Source organism: Suncus etruscus, chromosome 10 (assembly GCF_024139225.1).
Source record: "Suncus etruscus isolate mSunEtr1 chromosome 10, mSunEtr1.pri.cur, whole genome shotgun sequence".
Classification (NCBI taxonomy): domain Eukaryota; kingdom Metazoa; phylum Chordata; class Mammalia; order Eulipotyphla; family Soricidae; genus Suncus; species Suncus etruscus.
The window spans coordinates 51,074,329-51,099,036 of NC_064857.1; the positions used below are offsets into that span (position 1 = coordinate 51,074,329).

General features: G+C 39.0%; 2 protein-coding genes across 2 annotated transcripts in view; one reads left to right on the top strand and one right to left on the bottom strand.

Annotated features, from left to right (window-relative positions):
• The window catches only part of RNF17 (ring finger protein 17), a 180,713-nt gene that overhangs the window by 146,721 nt on the left and 9,284 nt on the right, over positions 1 to 24,708 (bottom strand). The window contains exons 4-6 of the mRNA XM_049781640.1: positions 10,285 to 10,396; positions 9,123 to 9,203; positions 6,736 to 6,836 (exon numbers count right to left, since the gene is read on the bottom strand). Of these exons, the coding sequence (XP_049637597.1) occupies positions 6,736 to 6,836; positions 9,123 to 9,203; positions 10,285 to 10,396 (294 nt within the window). The remainder of the gene's footprint in view (positions 1 to 6,735; positions 6,837 to 9,122; positions 9,204 to 10,284; positions 10,397 to 24,708) is intronic.
• LOC126020933 (structural maintenance of chromosomes protein 3-like) lies at positions 957 to 5,283 on the top strand. Its single transcript, XM_049782538.1, has 2 exons — positions 957 to 1,015; positions 1,614 to 5,283. The coding sequence occupies exons 1-2, from the start codon at positions 1,001 to 1,003 to the stop codon at positions 5,211 to 5,213; spliced, it is 3,615 nt and encodes a 1,204-aa protein (XP_049638495.1). The 5' UTR covers positions 957 to 1,000; the 3' UTR covers positions 5,214 to 5,283.

The following is a 24,708-nucleotide window of genomic DNA, read 5'->3' on the forward strand; positions in this document are numbered from 1 at the left end:
GAATATTATGCTGTTAGAAAAAATGAAGTAATGAGATTTGCTTATACATGGATAGTTATGGAGAATATTATGCTGAGTGAAATGAGCCAGAGGGAGAGGGATACTAAGGTAATAATATCTAGAGATAATAGAGGCAAAAAAGCCAGGAGATCAGACCATGATAGGAGCTGGCCACAAAGATCATGGAGTGCAGTTAGGTTAGAGAAGGGTCCACTAGGAAAATGATAGTTCTAATTGATCACTCTGGACAACAAATGGGCGCTAAAAGGGGATAAAGTGATGTGAATGGTACCTCTCCATTAACTAGAGTACAAACTCTAGTGTAAACAAGGAAAAAGACATAGTGGGAGAGACACAGACAGAAAACAAGAGAGATAGACAGACACAGAAATAGATAACAGAGAGAGAAATAGAGAGATAACTAAATACCCAAGTCACAGAGTCAACAGCAATGAAATCAGACCCAAATTAACAATCAAACTTTAAAAGGTAGCTGCTATGGCAGGGTGGGGTGGGATGGTTATGTGATGGACTCTGGGAACATTGGTGAAGGGAGGTTGACATTGGTGATGGGATTGTTGCTAAAACATTTTTTTTTCTAAAACAACTATGAATAACTGTGTAAATCACATACTTAATTTTTTTTAATTAAAAGCAAAAAAGAAGCTAGTTGGGACCAGAGAGATGCTAAAAGGGAGAATGTGAATGCTTTGTATGTGGGAAGTCTGAGTTTGATATACAGCAAATCACCACTGGGAGAAAACCCTACTCCTTCTGGTAGGGTTGTGAGGAAGGCCCCTCACAACCAAAAAAATAAAAGAGGTTTGTTAATGTTTTAACAATTTTCTTTATAATCAAAGGCAAATGGTAAAAAAAATTAAGTACGGGTCCGGGGGAGGGTCCGGGCGCGCGGAGCGAACCGAGCCGAGCCGAGCCGACCTGACCGGGCCGCGGCTGCGACTCCCGGGGGCGGCGTGGCCCCGAGCGGAGCCGCGCCACCATGTACATCAAGCAGGTACGGCCGGCCCGTCCCGGTCTTGCCGCCTCCCGGGCCCGCGCGGCTGCTCCCCAGGCCCGAGGGAGCCCCGGCCGCCTCTGCGCCTGGGGTGCTCGTGCGGGCGGGCGCGGCCTGCCCGGGCGCGAGGGGGCCTGGGCGGAGGGGTGAGCCCGGGACGGGGCCTGGGCAGGCATTGGGGAGCGGGCCCGGGGACCCCCCTCGCGCCTCGGGGTGGCGCCCTCCTGCGCTTTGCCCCTCGCTCCGCCTGTCAAAGGGGCGCCTGCGCCTTTTGCGGAGGCCGCGAGGTGAGGGAGGCGAGGTGTGGGGCGCGCGGCTAAGGGCCCACGGAAGCCAAGGGGCGCGTTCGCGTCGGACCCTCCGGGGTTCTCGCCCCCCGGCCTCGCGCCCCGACTGACGTGTCGCCCAGTGTGGCTTTTGGGGTCTTCCCGTCAGACACCCCCACACGCCATCTCCCACACAGAGGAGCCTTTGCGGCCCAGGCCCGCGGAAGCCCGCCCCGCCGGGCGTGGGAAGGGTGGGGAGAAGGGGTGCCCCCCCCAAGCCTCCCCGGGCCGCGGTTCACGCCGAGCTGAGCTTGAGCCGGGCTCCCGGGCAGGTGATCATCCAGGGCTTCCGAAGCTACCGGGACCAGACCATCGTGGACCCCTTCAGCTCCAAGCACAACGTCATCGCAATTCAGTTTGTTCTCAGTGATGAGTTTAGTCATCTTCGACCAGAACAGAGATTGGCTTTGTTGCACGAGGGTACTGGTCCTCGTGTTATTTCTGCTTTTGTGGAGATTATTTTTGACAATTCGGACAATAGGTTGCCTATTGATAAAGAAGAAGTTTCACTTCGAAGAGTTATTGGTGCCAAAAAGGACCAATATTTCTTGGATAAGAAAATGGTCACGAAAAATGATGTGATGAACCTCCTCGAAAGTGCTGGTTTTTCTAGAAGTAATCCTTATTATATTGTTAAACAAGGAAAGATCAACCAAATGGCAACAGCACCAGATTCACAGAGACTAAAGCTATTAAGAGAAGTAGCTGGTACTAGAGTATATGATGAGCGAAAAGAAGAGAGCATCTCTTTAATGAAGGAAACAGAGGGCAAACGGGAAAAAATTAATGAGTTGTTAAAATATATTGAAGAGCGATTACATACTTTAGAGGAAGAAAAGAAAGAACTAGCTCAATATCAAAAGTGGGATAAAATGAGACGAGCTCTTGAATATACCATTTACAATCAGGAACTTAATGAGACTCGTGCTAAACTTGATGAGCTGTCAGCTAAGCGAGAGACTAGTGGAGAAAAATCCAGACAATTAAGAGATGCCCAGCAGGATGCAAGAGATAAAATGGAGGATATTGAACGCCAAGTCAGAGAACTGAAAACAAAAATTTCCGCTATGAAAGAAGAGAAAGAGCAGCTCAGTGCTGAAAGACAAGAACAAATTAAGCAGAGGACTAAGCTAGAGCTAAAAGCCAAGGATTTACAGGATGAATTGGCAGGCAATAGTGAACAAAGGAAACGTCTATTAAAAGAGAGGCAAAAACTGCTTGAAAAAATAGAAGAAAAGCAGAAAGAACTGGCAGAAACAGAACCTAAATTCAACAGTGTGAAAGAAATAGAAGAGCGAGGAATTGCTAGATTGGCTCAAGCTACCCAAGAAAGAACAGACCTTTATGCCAAACAAGGTCGTGGAAGCCAGTTTACTTCAAAAGAAGAAAGGGATAAGTGGATTAAAAAGGAACTGAAGTCTTTAGATCAGGCTATTAATGACAAGAAAAGACAGATTGCTGCTATACATAAGGATTTGGAAGACACTGAAGCAAATAAAGAAAAAAATCTGGAACAGTACAATAAATTGGATCAGGATCTTAATGAAGTCAAAGCTCGAGTAGAGGAACTGGACAGAAAATACTATGAAGTAAAAAACAAGAAAGATGAATTACAGAGTGAAAGGAACTACTTGTGGAGGGAAGAAAACGCAGAACAGCAGGCCCTTGCTGCTAAAAGAGAAGACCTGGAAAAGAAACAGCAACTTCTTAGAGCAGCCACTGGAAAGGCCATTTTGAATGGAATTGACAGCATAAACAAGGTATTAGACCACTTTCGTCGAAAAAGAATAAATCAGCATGTTCAAAATGGCTATCATGGCATTGTGATGAACAACTTCGAATGCGAGCCTGCTTTCTACACGTGTGTGGAGGTCACTGCTGGGAACAGGTTATTTTATCATATTGTTGATTCAGATGAAGTCAGTACGAAGATTTTGATGGAGTTTAATAAAATGAATCTTCCTGGAGAGGTCACATTTTTGCCTCTTAACAAGTTAGATGTCAGGGATACAGCCTATCCTGAAACCAATGATGCTATTCCTATGATAAGTAAATTGAGGTACAATCCCAGATTTGACAAAGCTTTCAAACATGTGTTTGGAAAAACACTTATTTGCCGTAGCATGGAAGTTTCAACCCAGCTGGCTCGTGCTTTCACTATGGACTGCATTACTCTGGAAGGTGATCAAGTCAGTCATCGGGGTGCTCTAACTGGAGGTTATTATGACACAAGGAAATCTAGGCTTGAATTACAAAAAGATGTTAGGAAAGCAGAAGAAGAACTAGGGGAGCTTGAAGCAAAGCTTAATGAAAACCTGCGCAAAAATATTGAAAGGATTAATAATGAAATTGATCAGTTGATGAACCAAATGCAGCAAATAGAGACACAGCAAAGGAAATTTAAAGCATCTCGAGATAGCATATTGTCAGAAATGAAGATGCTAAAGGAAAAGAGGCAGCAATCTGAGAAAACCTTCATGCCCAAACAACGTAGTTTGCAAAGTTTGGAGGCAAGTTTGCATGCAATGGAGTCTACCAGGGAATCATTGAAAGCAGAACTGGGAACAGATTTACTCTCTCAGCTTAGTCTGGAAGATCAGAAGAGAGTAGATGCACTGAATGATGAAATTCGCCAACTTCAGCAGGAAAACAGACAGTTGCTGAATGAAAGAATTAAATTAGAAGGCATTATTACTCGAGTAGAGACGTACCTCAATGAAAATTTGAGAAAACGCTTGGACCAAGTAGAACAGGAACTTAATGAACTGAGAGAGACAGAAGGAGGTACAGTTCTCACTGCCACAACCTCTGAACTTGAAGCCATTAATAAAAGAGTAAAAGATACTATGGCAAGATCAGAAGATTTGGATAACTCCATTGATAAAACAGAAGCTGGTATTAAGGAGCTTCAGAAGAGTATGGAACGCTGGAAAAATATGGAAAAAGAACACATGGATGCTATTAATCATGATACTAAAGAACTAGAGAAGATGACAAACCGGCAAGGCATGCTGCTGAAGAAGAAAGAAGAGTGTATGAAAAAAATTCGAGAACTTGGATCACTTCCTCAAGAAGCTTTTGAGAAATACCAGACACTGAGCCTCAAACAGTTGTTTAGAAAACTTGAACAGTGCAACACAGAATTGAAGAAATACAGCCATGTTAATAAAAAAGCTTTAGATCAGTTTGTAAACTTCTCTGAGCAGAAGGAAAAATTAATAAAACGGCAAGAAGAGTTGGATAGGGGCTACAAATCCATCATGGAACTGATGAATGTACTTGAACTTCGAAAATATGAAGCTATTCAGTTAACATTTAAACAGGTGTCCAAGAACTTCAGTGAGGTGTTCCAGAAGCTAGTGCCTGGAGGGAAAGCAACTTTAGTGATGAAAAAAGGAGATGTGGAGGGCAGCCAGTCTCAGGATGAAGGAGAAGGAAGTGTCGAAAATGAGAAGGGATCTGGGTCACAGAGCAGCGTCCCATCAGTGGACCAGTTCACTGGAGTTGGAATTAGGGTGTCATTTACAGGAAAACAAGGTGAAATGAGAGAAATGCAACAGCTTTCAGGGGGACAGAAATCCTTGGTAGCTCTTGCTCTGATATTTGCCATTCAGAAATGTGATCCTGCTCCCTTTTACTTGTTTGATGAAATTGACCAAGCTCTGGATGCTCAGCACAGAAAGGCCGTGTCAGATATGATTATGGAACTTGCTGTACATGCTCAGTTTATTACAACTACTTTTAGGCCTGAACTGCTAGAATCAGCGGATAAATTCTATGGTGTAAAGTTCAGAAATAAGGTCAGTCATATTGATGTGATCACTGCAGAGATGGCCAAAGACTTTGTCGAAGATGATACCACTCATGGTTAATTGGAACATACTGCGCACTGGTTTAGAAGATGTAAATAATAAAATAATTATCATACCCAGGAACTGTAAATTTATACTTAGTATCTGGTCATTTTTGTTAGTTGTGAGACTTAGAGCAGGCACAGCCCTTTTGTATTTCTGTCTTATATTTTATAAGATACTCTGTAATGTTACATTTCTACTTCTAGTTAAGAATTTTATTTCTCACAACTTTTTGTAAAGTGTCCTCCTATTTTAAATCTTTGGAAACTTGCTAAATAGTCTTTCCTAATTATTTTGTCAATTTTATTGCCTCTTTTTATAACTACAATTAAATAATCGAATGACGAAAAAAAAATTAAGTACAAATCGCTCATCTTCAAGTTGTAAATATTTGATTATAAGGATCACCCTACAATTACTTCCCAAGCTTATTTAAAAGTTGCCAGTATGATAAAAAAAGAAATAAAATTACAAGTTCATAATAAAAATATAAGTTCCAACAAAAATATTTTTTAAGACAGAGAATGGCACACATCACAAAGAATGAGAATAAACAGTGTTGGCGGGGATGTGGAGAGAAAGGAACTCTTATCCACTGCTGGTGGGAATGCCATCTAGTTCAACCTTTATGGAAAGCGATATGGAGATTCCTCCAAAAACTGGAAATCGAGCTTCCATACGATCCAGCTATACCACTCCTAGGAATATACCCTAGGAACACAAAAATACAATACAAAAACCCCTTCCTTACACCTATATTCATTGCAGCACTATTTACCATAGCAAGACTCTGGAAACAACCAAGATGCCCTTCAACAGACGAATGGCTAAAGAAACTGTGGTACATATACACAATGTAATCTTATGCAGCTGTCAGGAGAGATGAAGTCATGAAATTGTCCTATACATGGATGTACACGGAATCTATTATGCTGAGTGAAATAAGTCAGAGAGAGAGAAAAAAACGCAGAATTGTCTCACTCATCTATGGGTTTTAAGAAAAATGAAAGACATTCTTGCAATAATAATTTTCAGACACAAAAGAGAAAAGAGCTGGAAGTTCCAGCTCACCTCAGGAAGCTCACCACAAAGAGTGATGAGTTTAGTTAGAGAAATAACTACATTTTGAACTGTCCTAATAATGAGAATGTATGAGGGAAATGGAGAGCCTGTTTAGAGTACAGGCGGGGGTTGGGTGGGGAGGAGGGAGACTAGGGACATTGGTGATGGGAATGTTGCACTGGTGATGGGGGGTGTTCTTTACATGACTGAAACCCAAACACAATCATGTATTTAATCAAGGTGTTTAAATAAAAAGAATTAAAAAAAAGAATTTATTTTGGGACAGGGTTTGGCCACATCCAGTGATGCTCAGGGGTTATTCCTAGTTCTCTCTTCGGGGGTGACCTCTTGGAGGTGTTCATATGTGGGTTGGAGATTCAACACTGCATCTCCACTGCTGCAACCACATCCAAGGCAAATATCAAACATTCTGTATTATTTTTATAGACCCTCATTAAGTATATTTTTAAGTTATTACCTGGAATCAAGAGAAGTAAAAAGCTGATCAAACTGTTTCTCCATAACCTCTATAATATTGGCTGTCTCTTCTTTTGCTTTACTGTGTATGTGTTCAAGCATCTGAAAAAAAAATAAAAAGCAAAATTTGGATGTACATATGCTGCCTGTGTACATGGTGCCCAAGCACATGTGGCCCGTATCTTTCTTCCTCAGATGTGTATCTTCCGACTTTTATGCTGGGTTGTTATCAGGGTTCTGTCTGCCTTTGGAAAAGCCCATGTTCTCTCCTGAGCACATTAATCACTACTCCCTTTCTTATTCCTCTCCCTTCCGTTCCTCAGTAACTCCAAATAAAATCTTTTTTACATAAACAAACAAGCAAACAAACAAGAAAAACCCATCAAATTTTGTTTGTTTTGGGGCCACACCAGGTGATGCTCAGGGATTACTCCTGGCTATGCGCTCAGAAATCACTTCTGGCTTGGGGGACCATATGGGACGCCGAGGGATTGAACCGTGGCCCGTCCTAGGCTAGCGTGAGCAAGGCAAAAGCCTCACCACTTGCATCACCGCTCCAGCCCAAACCCACCAAATTTTGTAGAAATAGTATTATTAAATATAATTTTGTAAATAAAAGTTACTTCTTTTCTTGTATAATTAAAAGTATAAGAATTAGATGATAGGGATCGGAGAGATAGCATGGAGGTAAGGCATTTTGCCTTGCATTCAGAAGGTCGGTGGTTTGAATCCCAGCATCCCATATGTTCCCCTGAGCCTGCCAGGAGCGATTTCTGAGCATAGAGCCAGGAATAACCCCTGAGCGCTGCTGGGTGTGAGCCCAAAAAACCAAAAAAAAAAAAAAATTAGATGATAGAAATGAAATAAAGGGTTCAAATTTAAATCCTGTTACTATTATTAATGAGGCTGCATCTTTGTTGGCACTGTGTATTAAAAGACTATTAAAACGGTCTAGACCAGTCTAGACCAGGGGTCGGAGAAGTGGCACAGAGCCTTGTGCGTGCTAACCCAAGAAGGACCGCAGTTTGATCCCCCAGTGTCCCATATGGTCCCCCAAGCCAGAAGCGATTTCTGAGCACATAGCCATGAGTAACCCCTGAGCGTCACTGGGTGTGGCCAAAAAAGCAAAAAACAAAACAAAAAAACAAAATGGTCTAGACTGTTCATTACATTAAACTTTATCATTATATAAAAGGAAGAAACTATTTTGGAAGCTGGATTTCTATGTAGTTGGGTTCTTAAAAATAAAAGTAAAATAATTGTATTAAAATGTTAATTATTCCATATAGTTCTTTGTATTTTTAAACAATGGAGATCTGTGACCAGTTTTTTCTTCCCCAAATTTCTACCTTTTGGAATGAGTTATTCTAAGGTATGTGGGAAATTAGCATATTATCTGCTTTACAAGTTCATCATTTTAGATGGACTGAAGAGATAGTACAGAAGATAAGGTGCTTGTCTTACATGTAGCAGACTTGGGGTCAATTCAGCACTGCCATGACTAAGGCCTAACAATGCTAGGTGTAGCTCTACCCCACCCTCACATTTTTCTCAAATCAAAATCAACTCACCTACCTATCTATTTTATTTAGATGAGATTCTGTACTCAAAGTTGATACTGGACTAGATTAAGATTTTTGGTAAAGGTTGGGATGGGCTGAATGTATCTGGCATGCTAGAAGGGCATAAATCTGTTGGAGGCTACAGAGCAGACTATTATGGGTTGAATTTTGTCCTTTCTGTCTAAATCACCAAAGTTGAAGTATTAAATCCCATGTAATCTATAACCTTTGAATGCCTTTGTAGCCAATTCTATACTTACATCAATTTATATAAATCTAGGTGCTTAGAGCTTGGTCATTGTTACTAAAAAGAGTTACTTTTGGAGGATGTAACTGTATTCAGTTTAATAAAGAGTAATGTTAGAAAAATTATCTGCAATTATTCCAAGATAAAATTCAGTTCATAATGAGCAGAATCTACAGCTCCTTAATAGTTTAAATTTCAGTAAAGTGTTATCATGAAAGGTCAGGAAGGCAACTTGACTCAAGCAGATCATAAGAATTTATTTTTTATGTTTCTGTATCATTAAATGATATGCTTTAATTACTCAGTGCTAAGCTCTGACTTCATTAATGATACATCCAAATACAGAGAATAGACCTTAACTCATGATAAAATTTAATCACTCAAAATGCTTACTGTTTGTTTTTGTTTTTGGGCCACAGTGACGCTCAGGGTTACGCCTGGCTATTCCTTCAGAAATTACCCCTGGCTTGGGGGACCATATGGAACACTGGGGGGAGAATGGCAGTTCGTCCTAGGTTAGCATGTGTAAGGCAAATGCCCTACTGCCTGCACCACTGCTTTGGCTCCCAAAATGCTTACTTTTATAGCTGTACTTAATTGTTCGATATTATTTCCTGCTATTTTCAATGCTTCATCTATTTCTTCTGTAGCTTTGGTTTCCTAAAGAGAAATAAACACAAATATAATTTTTAAAAAATGCTAATCTACATTAGCACAAAAATATCAAATTTTTATTTTTGACACAAAAACAATATAGGCCCATTACAGAAACAGAGATACAAAAACAACAAAAACATTTTTAATTCTACTTGAGATGAAAAACTATAAATATTTTAAAGATGTGGTTATAATATTCGAAATATTTTCAAAGTATAATAATTTAAATTTGCCTCATACTTATGCCTCATAACAATTTTTCAACTTAAAATCTATCTTGATGATCAAAAAGCTTTGCACAGTAGAGTTGAGTACATATTTGCATGAGTCTCCAGGTTTGATCCTTGAATCACAGCACAAGGGACCTATCTCAAAAACGAACAAAAAAAACTATCTTAAAAATCTAGTAAAGGTACTAAAAGTGCATGGAAAAAATTAACAATTTTAATGTACAAGTATTACAATTCAGTTGTGTTAAGATTTAAATTGGATTAGGACAATAGTATATGGAAGTGGACACTTGTGGAGGGTGTGGTGTTGGAACACTGTGCTTACAGCCTTATTAACATCATTAAAATAAATCATCATGCCATGAAAAAATTCAAAGCTGAAGATAGTGAAATTATGTTCTCTCTTTTCCCCATCCCACTTTCTTAAAACAGTTTTTGAAGTTTACTCTATTTCTCATCTTAAAATAATACATTAGTAATAAGGTATAATAATAGATATATCAACAGATGCCATTAGGCTTCTTTATAGCCATAAAAATAATTTGGAAATCAAACCTGCAATTTAGAAACTTGTACTTTAAACAAGTTATAATAAATTTGGCTCAGTAATTAGGTTCAAATAAAAGATTCAACTTACTGGTAAATAAATATCACAAAATCTAAAAATGTTGGTCAAAAGTAGAACAGACTGCCTTGGAAAGAGTTCAATTCTGGTTTAGAATAAAAGTTTAAGAAAGAAGTGCATCTCTATGTCCAGGCTTTCAAACGAACCTTATGAGAAGAAAGCTAAGCTATCAGAGACAAAGTAAAAATCTTCATAAATAACCTTTTTCATAAATAAAAAATTTTCATACCACCATTACAGTTGATAGATTCAATTTATTCCTGCGTGTGGAGACTGAATGTTCTAAACCACCGGTTAGCTGATCAGCAGTCTTTTTAAAGTCCCAAGAATAATTCTTTATTCTGAAAACGTTAAACGCATTATTTTAAACATCAACATTTACATCATGATTTTAGACCCTATACTAATTTATACTTTCTATCAAAAATAATTTATATAAACTATTAAAATTCACTGTTGGATTATTAATCATCTATTATAGTGAATTTCAGTTCTGGTCTGCAGATAGGTATGAGTTGGGAAGTGTGAAAAGTTTGAAAATTATAGTCCCTGATAGGAAAACTATGGCCAATATGCTTCCATATAAAACATAATTTTTTGGTTGCAGTACAACACATATTTCAAATGGAAAAAGCCTCAGTATTTTAAGATAAATGACCTATAAAGAGGATCTTCCTTCCTATACTTTGAAGTCTTCAAGGAGACATTATCTAGGTAATTTACTATTGTAGAAAATGAAAAAAAAAGGAAAACAAAACAAAACAAAAACAAAACAAAACAAGAAAAGGGGGCCGGCGAGGTGGCACTAGAGGTAAGGTGTCTGCCTTGCAAGCGCTAGCCAAGCAAAGATCACGGCCGCGGTTCGATCCCCCGGCATCCCATATGGTACCCCCAAGCCAGGGGCAATTTCTGAGCACTTAGCCAGGAGTAACCCTTGAGCATCAAACAGGTGTGGCCCGAAAAACAAAACAAAACAAAAAACAAAACAAAACAGAAAAAAAAAAAAGAAAATGAAGATTGACTAAGTGAGGAGAAAGCCTGGGTTTTTTTCTTTTTGATTAACGTTATAGCATTATCATTAAGGTGTAGTAGGGGAGTTTGCAGTTCTTTAGATTATTATTCTAAATGAATGTCAAATAATATGGTCTTGGGTCCATAAATGCTTGAGGGATCATGTGGTACTGAGGATAAAACCTGAGGGTCCCACATGCTCAGGGCCCTCTAACTCTTTGGACCATTTCTCCCATCCATTTACAGTTTTGTCACAACTCTTACAAAAGGTGTTTTTATTTTTATATTTAGTCCACATTTTATTTTGTGGAAGCTCCCAGGTGGTAGGAGGCCTAGCATGCCCATCAGTAATTTTTGGCCAACCCTGGCAGTTCAGTTCAAAAGCCTGAGAATACTGTGCTGCTTAGACCCTATAGTGTCCAGGTTTAGTCAGGCTACCACCACCAGCAGTGCTCAGGACTGTCTGGGCTGTCCCCAGCTACATCTGTTGGGCCATGTGATGTCGGAGATAGAATCTGGGACTCTAAAAACTATACTGACTCTCAACCCCTACATTTTCTTTCTTTAAAAAATTTTTTTACTTAAAGCATTGTGATTTACAAAGTTATTCATAGCTGAGTTTTAGATATATAATGTTTCAGTACCAATACCACCTCTAGGGTCAACTTCCCTCCACTAAAGTTCCTAAGTCCATTCCATATCCATCCCTCCAGCTGCTGTCATACAGGCACCTTCAAAGTCAATTTTATTTGGTTTTCATACATTGTCCAAGTCCACTGTGGATATCATATTGAATAGCTGATCTAAAAAATATAAATCAAGAATCCACTTTTTTTTTATTTTTGGGCCACACCCAGTGACACTCAGGGGTTACTCTTGGCTATGTGCTCAGAAATCACTCCTGGCTTGGGGGACCATCTGGAATCCCGGGAATAGAATCCAGGTCTGTCCTGGGTCAGCCAGCCACATGTAAGGCAAGCATCCTACTGCTGTGCTATCGCTTCGGCCCCAAGAATCCAACTTCTTAACAAATTCCTAAAGACTATAGCTTATGTTATTGTGTTTGATCACTTCTTATCTGATATTCTTTGGTGGAGAGGCTAATAATTATTGAACTTTTTTTTTTTATTTTGGGGCATACCCAGCTATACTCAACGGTCACTCTTATTAGTGTGCGTGTGGGACCATATACAGTTCTGGGGAACAAATTGGGATCAACTGTAGGCAAAACAATACCTTATATGCTCTGTACTATCTTTCTGTGACTGAACTGTCTCAAGCCCAATGCACTTATAAAGAAAATGCCAACTATTAAAATTATTAACCTGTATGAAATATTTATAAAATAGTATCAAGTTTATTAAATTAATTTGCAAATAAAAAGTTGTACTTCTTGGGACCAGAGTGATAGCACAGTGGGTAGGGCATTCGCCTTTCATGGGGGTGACCCAAGTTCCATCCCCAGCATCCCATATGATTCTCCAAACCTGCCAGGAGTGATTTCTGAATGCAGAGCCAGGATTAGCCCTAGAGTGCCACTGGGTATGACGCCCCCCTCCAAAAAAAGTATTTCTTGTCTATATCAAACAGTGTTAAGTTATTTTTATCTTTACATCCCCATTTTAGTTTGTTAAGTTTCTGTATATATTTGAGTATAAGCAGATGAGTATAAGCTGACCCCTTACTTTTACCCTAAAAACTGGAACAATTTAGTGACTTGAGTATAAGCCAAGGTGGAAAATGTAACAGCCACTAGAGTAAGTTTCAAAAATAAAAATATATACCCAAAATAATTACAATAATTGAGGAATCAGTAAATAAATACATGATTACATTTTATAACACATGATTGTTTGATATACTGTATACCATTAATGTACCACAATAACCCCATAGTATTCAATGGCAACTTTAATAAAGTGAATAAACCATTTAAGACAGTAAAGCATTGTAAACAAATGGTTAAAAATCCTGAATCCTTGTACTCCAAAACCCCAGATTATAAGGATTCAGGATTTATAAACATTTCTTTACATGACTTTAATGCCTTAATTGAGTTTTTCACTCAATTCAATGTGCCACTGAATATTGTAGGTTAAAATTCAGTGGCATATAGTTCAGTTTAGCTGCCTACCCCTTCAGCTCAGCCACAACTTGTGGACTGAGCTGAACCACTGCCTACTTCAGTAGACAGCAGAAGACGACTGGAGACTACGTGCATTTGATTCAGTGCGTGCACACCAAATCAAATAACCTGTATGACCCAAGTATAAGTTGTGTTCAGTGTTTTCGGCACAAATTTTGTGCTGGAAAAACTCAGCTTATACTCAAGTATATATGGTAACTGCAAGACTCTACTAGTTTGTAAAGAAACTCTATTATTTAAAAAAAGTATCATGTCTTTATTTTTTTGAGGATGAAGAGTTTAGAACAGATCAGTTTGTGTTCAGTTCATACTCCTTGCTTTCCTCAGGAACTGCTCCTGATATTCCCTTGGATAAATTTGCAGTTGAGGAGGTTTAACTGTTTTTTGTCTTCTAAAGTAGGGAATTTACAACAAAGGTATGCTTATAGGGGATTTAGGTTGAAAAACAGTAAATGAAAAAAATTGAGAAAAATATTTTGGAAAACTTTTCAAATAACTTACTTTTTTTTGGGGGGGGGGCATACCCGGCGATGCTCAGGGGTTACTCCTGGCTATCTGCTCAGAAATAGCTCCTGGCAGGCACGGGGGACCATATGGGATACCGGGATTCGAACCAACCACCTTAGGTCCTGCATCGGCTGCTTACAAAGCAACGCCGTTGTGCTATCTCTCCGGGCCCCAAATAACTTACTTTTTAAATAGAAATTAAAATTTCTATTTCAGCTACTTTGATGGAATACATGTTTAGACAATAATATTATCATATTTTATTTGAATCATGTTAAAAAGTAGAAAATTTCTCATAGAAGTCCATACTATATTTTCGCGAAAAAAAAAAACAAACAAAGACAAAGTTACTGCATTGCCTTTAATACATAGAAACAATAGGCTGGAGGTAAGCAGGGGAATATCTTTTGCAGGGGATGAACATTCTTCACCTACTACAATTCTCATCACTGTTTTGTGGCTACATCTGGCAGTGCTCTGGACTTTACTCCTGTCTCTGCACTCAGGGATCACTCCTGGTGGGCTCAGGGGATTGTATTTAGTACAGAAAATTAAATGTGGGTCAGAGGTGTGCAAAATAAGTGTCCTATTTCTGTACTACCAACCATCCACTCATTGTTTAAAATAGCTGAATTCATTCACATAGTATGTGCAGATAGGATGCCAGGGGATCTAACTAACGTCTATTCTATATCGGCCACATGCCAGGCAAAGGCCCTACCACTGTGCTATCACTCTGGCCCCATGTTTTTAAATCTTTTTAAGAGCCTCTCACATCATGAAGACTGAATTTCAATGATGCATTCTAACCAGTTCACAGAGAGCAAATAAAGTAACTTGTGGAATAAAAAATAGCAATCACACTGAGGATATGAAATAAGCTAAATTCCCCTGGCTCTGTCACTAACCAGCTGCTAGATTTTAACTGAGTGGTTTACTGATTCAAATAAATAGCATCATTATTTTTTGTTTCCTATCTACAAACCTATTTTTGTTTGTTTTTGTTTTTGGGTCCCTCCTGGCAGGCTCGGGGGACCATATGGAATGTCAGGATTTGAACCACTGTCCTTCAGCATGCAAGGCAAATGCCCTACCTCCATGCTATCCTCTCGGCCCCTTACCTACCTATTTAAACTTCAGCAATAATATGAAAAGCCATGAATGTTAATAAAAGGATTCTGTATCTGCTCCCGCCCACCCTGCCCACCAAGGGCGATACCTCCTAGCCAATGAACCCTAGCACAACAGGAAGAAAACACCACACTACAAGTGTGACAATGGGAAAACAAGGAAGGCCAACACCATGCATAAAGAATGAAGATGGCAACTAAGATCACAAAAAGAGTCCCACCACATATTTAGCTTTTAAGATAAGGAGTTTAGAGTAGAAATATGGGGAATGTTCAAAGAACTCAAAAAAACAAACAAACAAACAAAAAAAACACAGATTGAGCTGAACCAACCAAAATAAAAATCAAGAGGATATGAAAATAAAAATCAGAAAACTCCATAACAGGTCTGAAAAACTTGGTAGGCAAAATGAAAACTTCACTGGAAAGCCTCTACAACAGAGTAACAGAAGCTGAAGACTAAATCAGTGAGCTGGAAGATAAAGTACATAACAACTCCATACAACAGAAGAGACTGGAAAGAGCCTTAACACAAACAATCAGACAACGGAAAAAAATCCTCAAAGAATGTGAACAGACAAAAAAGAAGTTTATGATAAACTCAACAGAAACAACGTAAGAATTATTGGAGTACAGAAAACCCAGGAAGAAAATCCCCAGGAAGAATCAATAGTCAAGGACATCAATGCAGAGAAACTCCCAGAGCTAAATAGTACTTGCAAACAAATCCTGCAAGCCCAAAGAGTACCAGCTAAAAGAGACCCAAAGAAAAGCACCCAAGACAGATCCTAGTCACAAAGATGAATCCAACAGGTAGAGATAAAATACTGAAAGAATAAAGATCAAAAAGGGAAATTACATTCAAATTAATATTCTTAAGATTTAAAGCAGATCTGTTACAAGAAACCCTCAAGGATAGAAGGCAGTGGTGAGATATAGTGACAAAACTCAATGAAATGATTACCTAAAATGCTGCACCCAGCAAGACTCATGATCAGGTTTGAAGGAAGTATAGATAGCTTCATGGATAAACAGCAGCTCAGAAACTTTACAGATTCAAATCAGCCTTAAAAGAAAAACTGAAAGATCTACTTTAAGACAGGACAGAACAAGAGACACACCAAAGTCCTACATAAAGATTACATTAAATCCCATGACAATTATCCTCTCAATGTCAATGGACTAAATGCACCAATTAAGAGACACATAGTAAAAAAAAATGAATCAAAAAGCCAAATCCAACATTCTGCTGCCTACAAGAAATACTCCTGAATAGTCAGAACAAACATAGACTCAAAATAAAAGGTTGGATGACAATCTTCCAAGCAAACAACTCCCGTAAAAAAGTGGAGTGGGGGCCAGAGCAATAGCAATGGTAGGGCATTTGACTTGCATGTGGCTGATCCTGAATAGATGTGGGTTCGATCCCCAGCATCCCAAATAGTCCCCCGAGCCAGGAGCGATTTCTGAATGTATAGCCAGGAGTAACACCTGAGTGTCACCTGGTGTGGCCCAAAAACCAAAAAAGAAAAAGGCTGGAGTGACCATATTAATATCAAATGACACAAACTTAAGACTTAGAAAAGTTATAAGGGACAAAGATGAACAGTTTATAATAATCAAGGGCAATATACAACAGGAAGAAATCATACTTCTAAACATATATGCATTCAATAAGGAACCAGCAAACTATTTAATACAATAGTCACCAAATTAAAAGAAGACATCAACAGCAACACAATAATAGTGAGAGACCTCAACATAGCACTATCAACCCTTGATAGGTCAACCAGGCTGAAATCCAACAAGAATATACTAACTCAAAAAGGAGAGATAGAAGAAAGCGACCTAGTAGATATACCCTCAGCAAACTAGATATACATTCTACTTTAATGTACATGGATTATTATCCAGGATAGATCACATGCTGGCCCATAAAAGATACCTCCATTAATCAGGAGAATAGAAATTGTACTGACTATCTTCTCAGACCCCAATCAATGAAATTAGAAGTGAATCACAAACACAGAGAAAAAACTTTAACAACTGAAAATTAAACAGCTCACTATCGAAAAACCAGTGGGTCAGAGATGAAATCAGAAAAAAAATCAAAAGATTCCTGGAAATAGGAGAAACCAAGAAACAGCAGTGAGTAAGGACTGTTGTGGGGGTCGCCAGGAAGGGAGCTGATTCCTATGTCTGTGCAGGTTCTTCTCTGCGGTGCTCTTGATGACTGTGAAAACTTGAAGGGACCTCTTGGCTTTGTTTGCTTGTGTGTCTTTCCTGAATCCCTCAAGCTCTGCACAGAGGGTTCAGGAGGGCAACCCCCAAAAAACTGCATCCTGGAACTGCTGAGGCCAAGAAACATCAGCAAGTAAGGACTGCTGTAGCGTCGCCAGGCAGAGTGCTGATTCCTCTGTCCCTAGAGGCCACAGAAGAGCATGGCAGCTCTGCTTTTTCTTCACGGCTGCACACTCTTTCTAACCAATAAACCCCACCACAACATGCAGAAAAAAAAATCACACTACAAGCGTGACAATGGGGAAACCTTGCAGGCAAACACCATGCACAGAGAGTGAAAATGATAGCTCTGATGACCCAAACATCACATTAGTACCAAAGCCAGACAGAGATACTGCCAAAAAAAGAAAATTACAGACCAATATCCCTGATGAATGCAGCTATAAAGATCTTCAACAAAATCAATGCAAATAGGATCCAATGCATCATCAAGAAGATCATACACTACAATCAAGTAGATTTCATCCCAGGAATGCAAGGATGGTTTAACATCCGTAAATCTATCAATATAATACATCAACAACAAGAAAAATAAAAATCACATGATCATATCAATAGGTGCAGAGAAAGCATTTGATAAGGTTAAACACCCATTCTTGATCAAAACTCTCAGCAAGATGGGAATGAAAGGAACCTTTCTCAATATAGTTAAGGCCATCTACCACAAGCCAATGGCAAATATTATCCTAAATGGAGAAAAACTAAAAGCCTTTTCTCTAAATTCTGGTACAAGACAAGGCTGTCCTCTATCACTCTATCACCAATCCTCTTCAACATAGTACTGGAAGTACTTGCTATAGCAATCAGGCAAGAAAAATATATCAAGGGAATTCAGATAGGAAAGGAAGAAGTCAAGCTCTCACTGTTTGCAGATGACATGATACTCTACTTAGAAAACCCTAAAGACTCTACCAAAGAGCTTCTAGAAACAACAGATTCATATAGCAAGGTGGCAGTCTACAAAATTAACCACAGATATCAATGGCCTTTTTATACACCAATAATGATAGGGAAGAGATGGACATTAGGAAGGCAATCCCATTCACATTAGTGCCACAAACTCAAATATCTTGGAGTCAACTTGACCAAAGATGTGAAGGACCTATACAAAGAAAACTATAAAGCCCTGCTCCAAGAAATAAGAGAGGACACACGGAAATAAAAACACATACCCTGTCATGGATTGGCCAGATCAACATCATTAAAATAGCAATGCTTCCAAAAGCATTGTACAGATTTAACACGATTCCTCTAAAGATACCCATGACATTCTTCAAAGAAATGGATCAACACTTATAAAGTTCATTTGGAATAATAAACACCCTCGAATATCTAAAGCACTCCTAGGGAAAAGGAATATGGGAGGCATTACTTTCCCTAACTTTAAACTGTACTACAAAGCAATAGTTATAAAAACAGCATGGTATTGGAATAAAGACAGACCCTCAGATCAGTGGAATAGGCTTGAGTACTCAGAGAATGTTCCCCAGACATACAAGCTCCTAATTTTTGACAGAGGAGCAAGAAATGCTAAGTGGAGCAGGGAAAACCTCTTCTACAAGTGGTGTTGGCAGAACTGGTTAGCCACTTGCAAAAAAAGCGAACATAGACCCCCAGTTAACATCATGTATGAAGGTAAAATCCAAATGGGTTAAAGACCTTGATATCAGACCTGATACCATAAAGTATATAGGACAACACATAGGTAAAACACTCCATGACATTGAGACTAAAGGAGGAAACTGCACTTTCCAAACAAGTGAAAGCAGAGATCAACAGATGGGAATACATTAAGCTGAGAAGCTTCTGCACCTCAAAAGAAATAGGTGTCCAGGACACAAGAGCCACCCACCGTGTGGGAGAAACTATTCACCCAATATCCATCGATAAAGGGCTAATATCCAAAATATACAGGGCACTGACAAAACTTTACAAGAAAAAAACATCTAATCCCATCAAAAATGGGGAGAAGAAATGAACAAACACTTTGATAAAAAAGAAATAGAAATGGGCAAAAGGCCATGAAAAAATTGCTCCTTATCACTAATCATCAGGGAGATGCAAATCAAAACAACAATGAGATACCATCTCACACCACAGAGATTGGCACACATCACAAAGAATGAGAACAAGCAGTGCTGGTGGGGATGTGGAGAGAAAGGATCTTTTATTCACTGTTGGTGGAAATGCCGTCTAGTCCAACCTTTATGGAAAGTGATATGGAGATTCCTCCAAAAACTGGAAATTGAGATCCCATTCGACCCAGCTGTACCACTCCTAGGGATATACCCTAGGAACACAAGAATACAATACAAAAATCCCTTCCTCACACCTATATTAATTGCAGCACTATTCACAATAGCCAGGCTCTGGAAACAACCAAGATGCCCTTCAACAGATGAATGGCTAAAGAAACTGTGGTATATATACACAATGGAATACTATGCAGCCGTCAGGAGAGATGAAGTCATGAAATTTTCCTATACATGATGTACATGGAATATATCATGCTGAGTGAAATAAGTCAGAGGGAGAGAGATAGATGCAGAATGATCTCACTCATATATGGGTTTTAAGAAAAATAAGTCATTTTTGCAACAATCCTCAGAGACAAAGAGAGGAGGGCTGGAACTTCCAGCTCACTTTATGAAACTCACAACAAAGAGTGGTGAGTGCAGTTAGAGAAATAAATACACTGAGAACTACCATAACCATGTGAATGAATGAGGAAACTGGAAAGCCTATCTAGTGTACAGGTGGGGGTGGGGTGAGATGGAGGGAGACTTGGGACATTGGTGGTGGGAATGATGCACTGGTGAAGGGGGTGTTCTTTACAGGACTGAAACCTACTCACAATCATATTTGTAACCAAGATGTTTATATAAAAAAGAAAAAAGTAAATAAAAGAGTAAAAAAATAATAAAAGGATTCCTGGAAACAAATGCAAATGAAGACACAAATGATCAACATTTGTGTGACACAGCAAAAGTGGTACTAAGAGGAAAATTTATAGTGTTGCAAGCACACATCAGGAAGGAAGAAGGAGTCTACTTAAATAATTTAATGACACAGCTTATAAAATTAGAAAAGAATCAACAAAGGAACCAAAAATAGGTAGGCAGAAGGAAATAACAAAGCTTAGTGCAGAAATCAATGAAGTAGAAACACAAAAAACAATGAGATCAAAGAAAGCATAAAGAAAGACAAAGGTTCTTTGAAAAAAAAAACAAGACTGATAAACTACTAGCAAAAATCACAAAGAATGGGGGAAACTTAATAAATTGGTTTAGAAATGAACTGGCAGAGATCACTACAGTTACTACAGAGATTCAAAGAAAAATCAGAGACTACTTTGAGTAACTCTATGACACAAGAGACCCTGGAAGAAATGAATAAATTATTGAACTCAGAATCTTCCATGATTGAATCAGGATGATCTAGTCTAGCCTATCTAAACAGATTCATTACTATTGAGGAAATTAAAATGGTAATCAAAAGTCATCCCCAAAACAAAAGCACCAACTCAAATGAATTCACGAATAAATTCTTTCAAACAATTCTAGAGGAACTACTACCAATCCTTTTCAGGCTCTTTCAGGAAATTGAAAAAACAGAAACACTTCCAAATAGTTTTTATGAAGCTAACATCACTCTAATACCAAAACCTAACAGAGATGCTGCAAAGAAAGAAAACTATAGATCAATATACCTGATGGACACAGATGCCAAGATCCTCAACAAAATCCTAGCAAATAGTATCCAACACTTCATCAAGAAGATCATAAACCATGACCAAGTAAGTTTTGTTCCATGAATGCAAGGACGGTTTAACATATGTCAATCAATATAATGCACCATATCAAAAAAAGAATAAAAACCATATGATCATTATCAACAGATGTGGAGAAAGCATTTGATAAAGTCCAACATCCATTCATAATAAAAACTCTCATCAAGATGGGAATGGAAGGAACTTTTCTCAATATAGTCAAGTCCATTTACCAGAAGCCAACAGCAAATATTTTTTCAATGGAGAGAAACTAAAAGTCTTTCCTCTAAAATATGGCACAATACAAGGCTGTCCCCTCTTACCACTCCTATTCAACATAGTACTAGAAGTACTTGCCATAGCAATTAGGCAAGAAAATACTATCAAAGGCATCCAGATAGGAAAGGAAGAAGTCAAACTTTCATTGTTTGCAGATGACAAGATACTGTATTTAGAAAATCCTAAAGATACTACCAAAAAGCTTCTATAAAAATAAATTCATATAGTAATGTGGTAGGCTACAAAATTAACACAAAAAATCAATAAACTTCTTATAACAAATAATGATAGAAAGAAATGGACATTTAAAAAAATCCCATCACATTAGTGCCACACAAACTCAAATACTTTGAGGAGTTCCTGCAGTGTAGTGGTTATCATGTTTGCCTCACAAACTCACATACCTTGGGATCAACTTAACTAAAGACATGAAGTACCTATACAAAGAAAACTACAAAACACTGCTTCAAGAAATAAAAGAGGACACAGGGAAATGGAGATACATAGCCTGTTCATGGATTGGGAGGATTAACATCATTAAAATGTCAGTACTCCCTAATTCCTCTAAGGCAGGGGTCTCAAACTCAATTTACCTGGGGGCCACAGGAGGCAAAGTCAGGGTGAGGCAGGGCCGCATAAGTGATTTCGCTTACCGAATATTCTCAATAAAAAATCGCATTAGTAAGAAAAAAATCACAAAATATCGCATTAAACATTTGCATACCCCGAACAGAACTGCTTGGGGTATGCGAATGTTTAATGCAATTTTTTTTCTTACTAATGCGATTTTTCGAATAATCGCAAATACTGCAATATTTGAAGGCTGGCCATGGGCCACAAAACGTTGTACAGAGGGCTGCAAACAGCCCTCGGGCCTCGAGTTTGAGACCGCTGCTCTAAGGATACCTATGCCATTCTTCAAAGAAGTGGATCAAACACTCCTGAAATTCATTTGGAACAACAAACACCCACAAATAGCTAAAGCAACCCTTAGGAAAAAGAAGATGGGAGGCATCACCTTCCCAACTTTAAATTATATTACAAAGCAATAGTCATTAAAATAGCATGGTACTGGAATAAAGAGAGACCCTCAGATCAGTGAAATAGACTTGGGTATGTAGAGAATGTTCCCCAGACATACAATCAATCTGTGATAAAGGGATAATAAACACAAAACGAAGCACGGAAAGCCTCTTCAACAAGTGGTGTTGGGACAACTCGTCAGCCACATGCAAAAAAACGAACTCAGACCTCCATCTAACACCATGCACAAAGGTAAAATTCAAATGGGTTAGACTCTGATATCAGACCCAGAACCATTAGGCATACAAAAGAAGGCGTAGGTAAAACACTCCATAACATTGAGACTAAAGGCATCTTCAAGGAGGAAACATTCTCCAGACATGTGGAAAAAAACAGATGGGACTATATTCAGTGAGAAGCTTCTGCACCTCAAAGAAAACAGTAACTAGGATACAAAAGCCATCCACAGAATGGAGAAACTATTCACCCAATGTCCATCAGATAAGGGGCTAATATCTAAGCTATACAAAGTCAGATCCTAACAAGGAAAAAAGATCTAACCCCATCAAAAAATGGGGAGAAGAAATGAACAGATAACTTCTCAAAGAAGAAATACAAATGGCCAAAAAAAAAAAACACATGAAAAAGTGCTCCATCCATATTACTAATTATCAGGGAGATGCACATCAAAATAATAATAAGGTAACATCTCATGCCACAGAAACTGGCATGCATTACAAAGGACAAGAATAATCAGTGCTAGCGGGGATGTAGGGAGAAAGAAACTCTCATTCACTGCTGATGGGAAAGCTGTCGATTCCTGCCCTTATGGAAAACAATATGGAGATTCCTTAAAACAACTCAATTTACACAGATAAATTATTTTGGAAAAATTTTATCAGGGCTAGAGACAATATAGAAGTTAAGTATCTTGTATGTGGCTGGACCTGACTCTACTCCAGCAGCACACATGATTCACTGGGCACCACAAAATAACCCCTGACACAGATCCAGGAACATCCTCGCCATAATGACAACTAAACACCTGGAATCAAAACTGTTAAATATGGGGCCAGGGCAGTGATGCTAGCAGTAGGGTGTCTGTCTGTATTGCATATGTCTGACCTAGGACAGACCACGCTTCAATCCCCTGGTGTCCCATATGATCCCCCAAGCCAGGAGTAATTTCTGAGCGCATCGCCAGGAGTAAACCCTGAGCGTAACCGGGTGTGGGACCCCTCCAAAAAAGTCAAACATATTTTCTCTGTGTAAAGCACCAGGGATGTATAAAGCAGTAAAATTTGGTCAAATAGTTCTTAAAGGAGCTTATAGACTTGCAAGAAACTTACAAATCACAAAACTGACTTATGTCTCTAAGTCTAATATATGTTAAAAACTCTATGGCGTTTTCTGCTGGAGAGGTATTACAGGAATTAGGGCTCATACCTTATATGTGTACCCTATTAAGGGTTGAGTCTTGGTATCATATAGCCTCCTGAGCATTGCAGGGTACAGACACAAAGCACCACTGGGTATGACCCTGTAGTCTCAGCACTTTTGGGGTGGTTCTGGATGGTAGCACATGCTTGGGCCCCAGTACTGACCCTATAGACTTGGTAAAATATCACTGAATGTGGCCTCCAAGAATCATTAACATCACTTGGAAAGCCCTTCTCTACCTCACCCCCACTCCCATATATGCATTACTGATTAAAAATAATACTTATTGCATATGCTTTGTTTTGATTTTAGTTCAGGACCGTGGATATTGTGTGGTAGTTATCTTTATTGCTGAGGTGTTTTTTGGATTTTTTTTTTGTTTTTGTTTTTTGGGTCACACCCGGCAGCGCTCAGGGGTTTCTCCTGGCTCAGAAATTGCTCCTGGCAGGCTTCGGGGACCATATGGGAATATGGGATGCCGGGATTCGAACCAATGACCTTCTGCATGAAAGGCAAACACCTTACCTCCATGCTATTTCTCTGGCCCCAGCTTTTTGAATTTTTTTGACTATTCCTTTTGTATTGTAGTTGTGTTTCTCTCCCCTTTTTTCCCTTTCTTCTCTCAAATTATTATTTATAACCTCTAGAAGGACTCTGCCTATTTTTTTTGCTTGATTTTTACCCGATTTTATGTTATTTTTTCTTTTCTTTTTTTTCTTCTTCAAACAGAACCACATAACTCGAACAATCTTGTTCCGCCTCTCAAATTGAGGGGGAAACAGTAGAGGGTTCTAAGACCAAACAGTGTATAATCACTAAGTGTATAATCACTAAGTGGTAGTAAAAATGATTGGACTTAGGCGCAAACCCTAAGCCAGTGATGACAGAATCGACGCCCAATCTACAAAAACTCGTCATGGAGGGGACCACTTACACTAGCAACCCAAGGGATAAGGGAGGGGGATAGGGGATGCATGCTGGAATTGGGGTGGAGGGAGGACAACTCTGGTGGTGGGAATTTCCCTGATTCATGTCAATATGTACCTA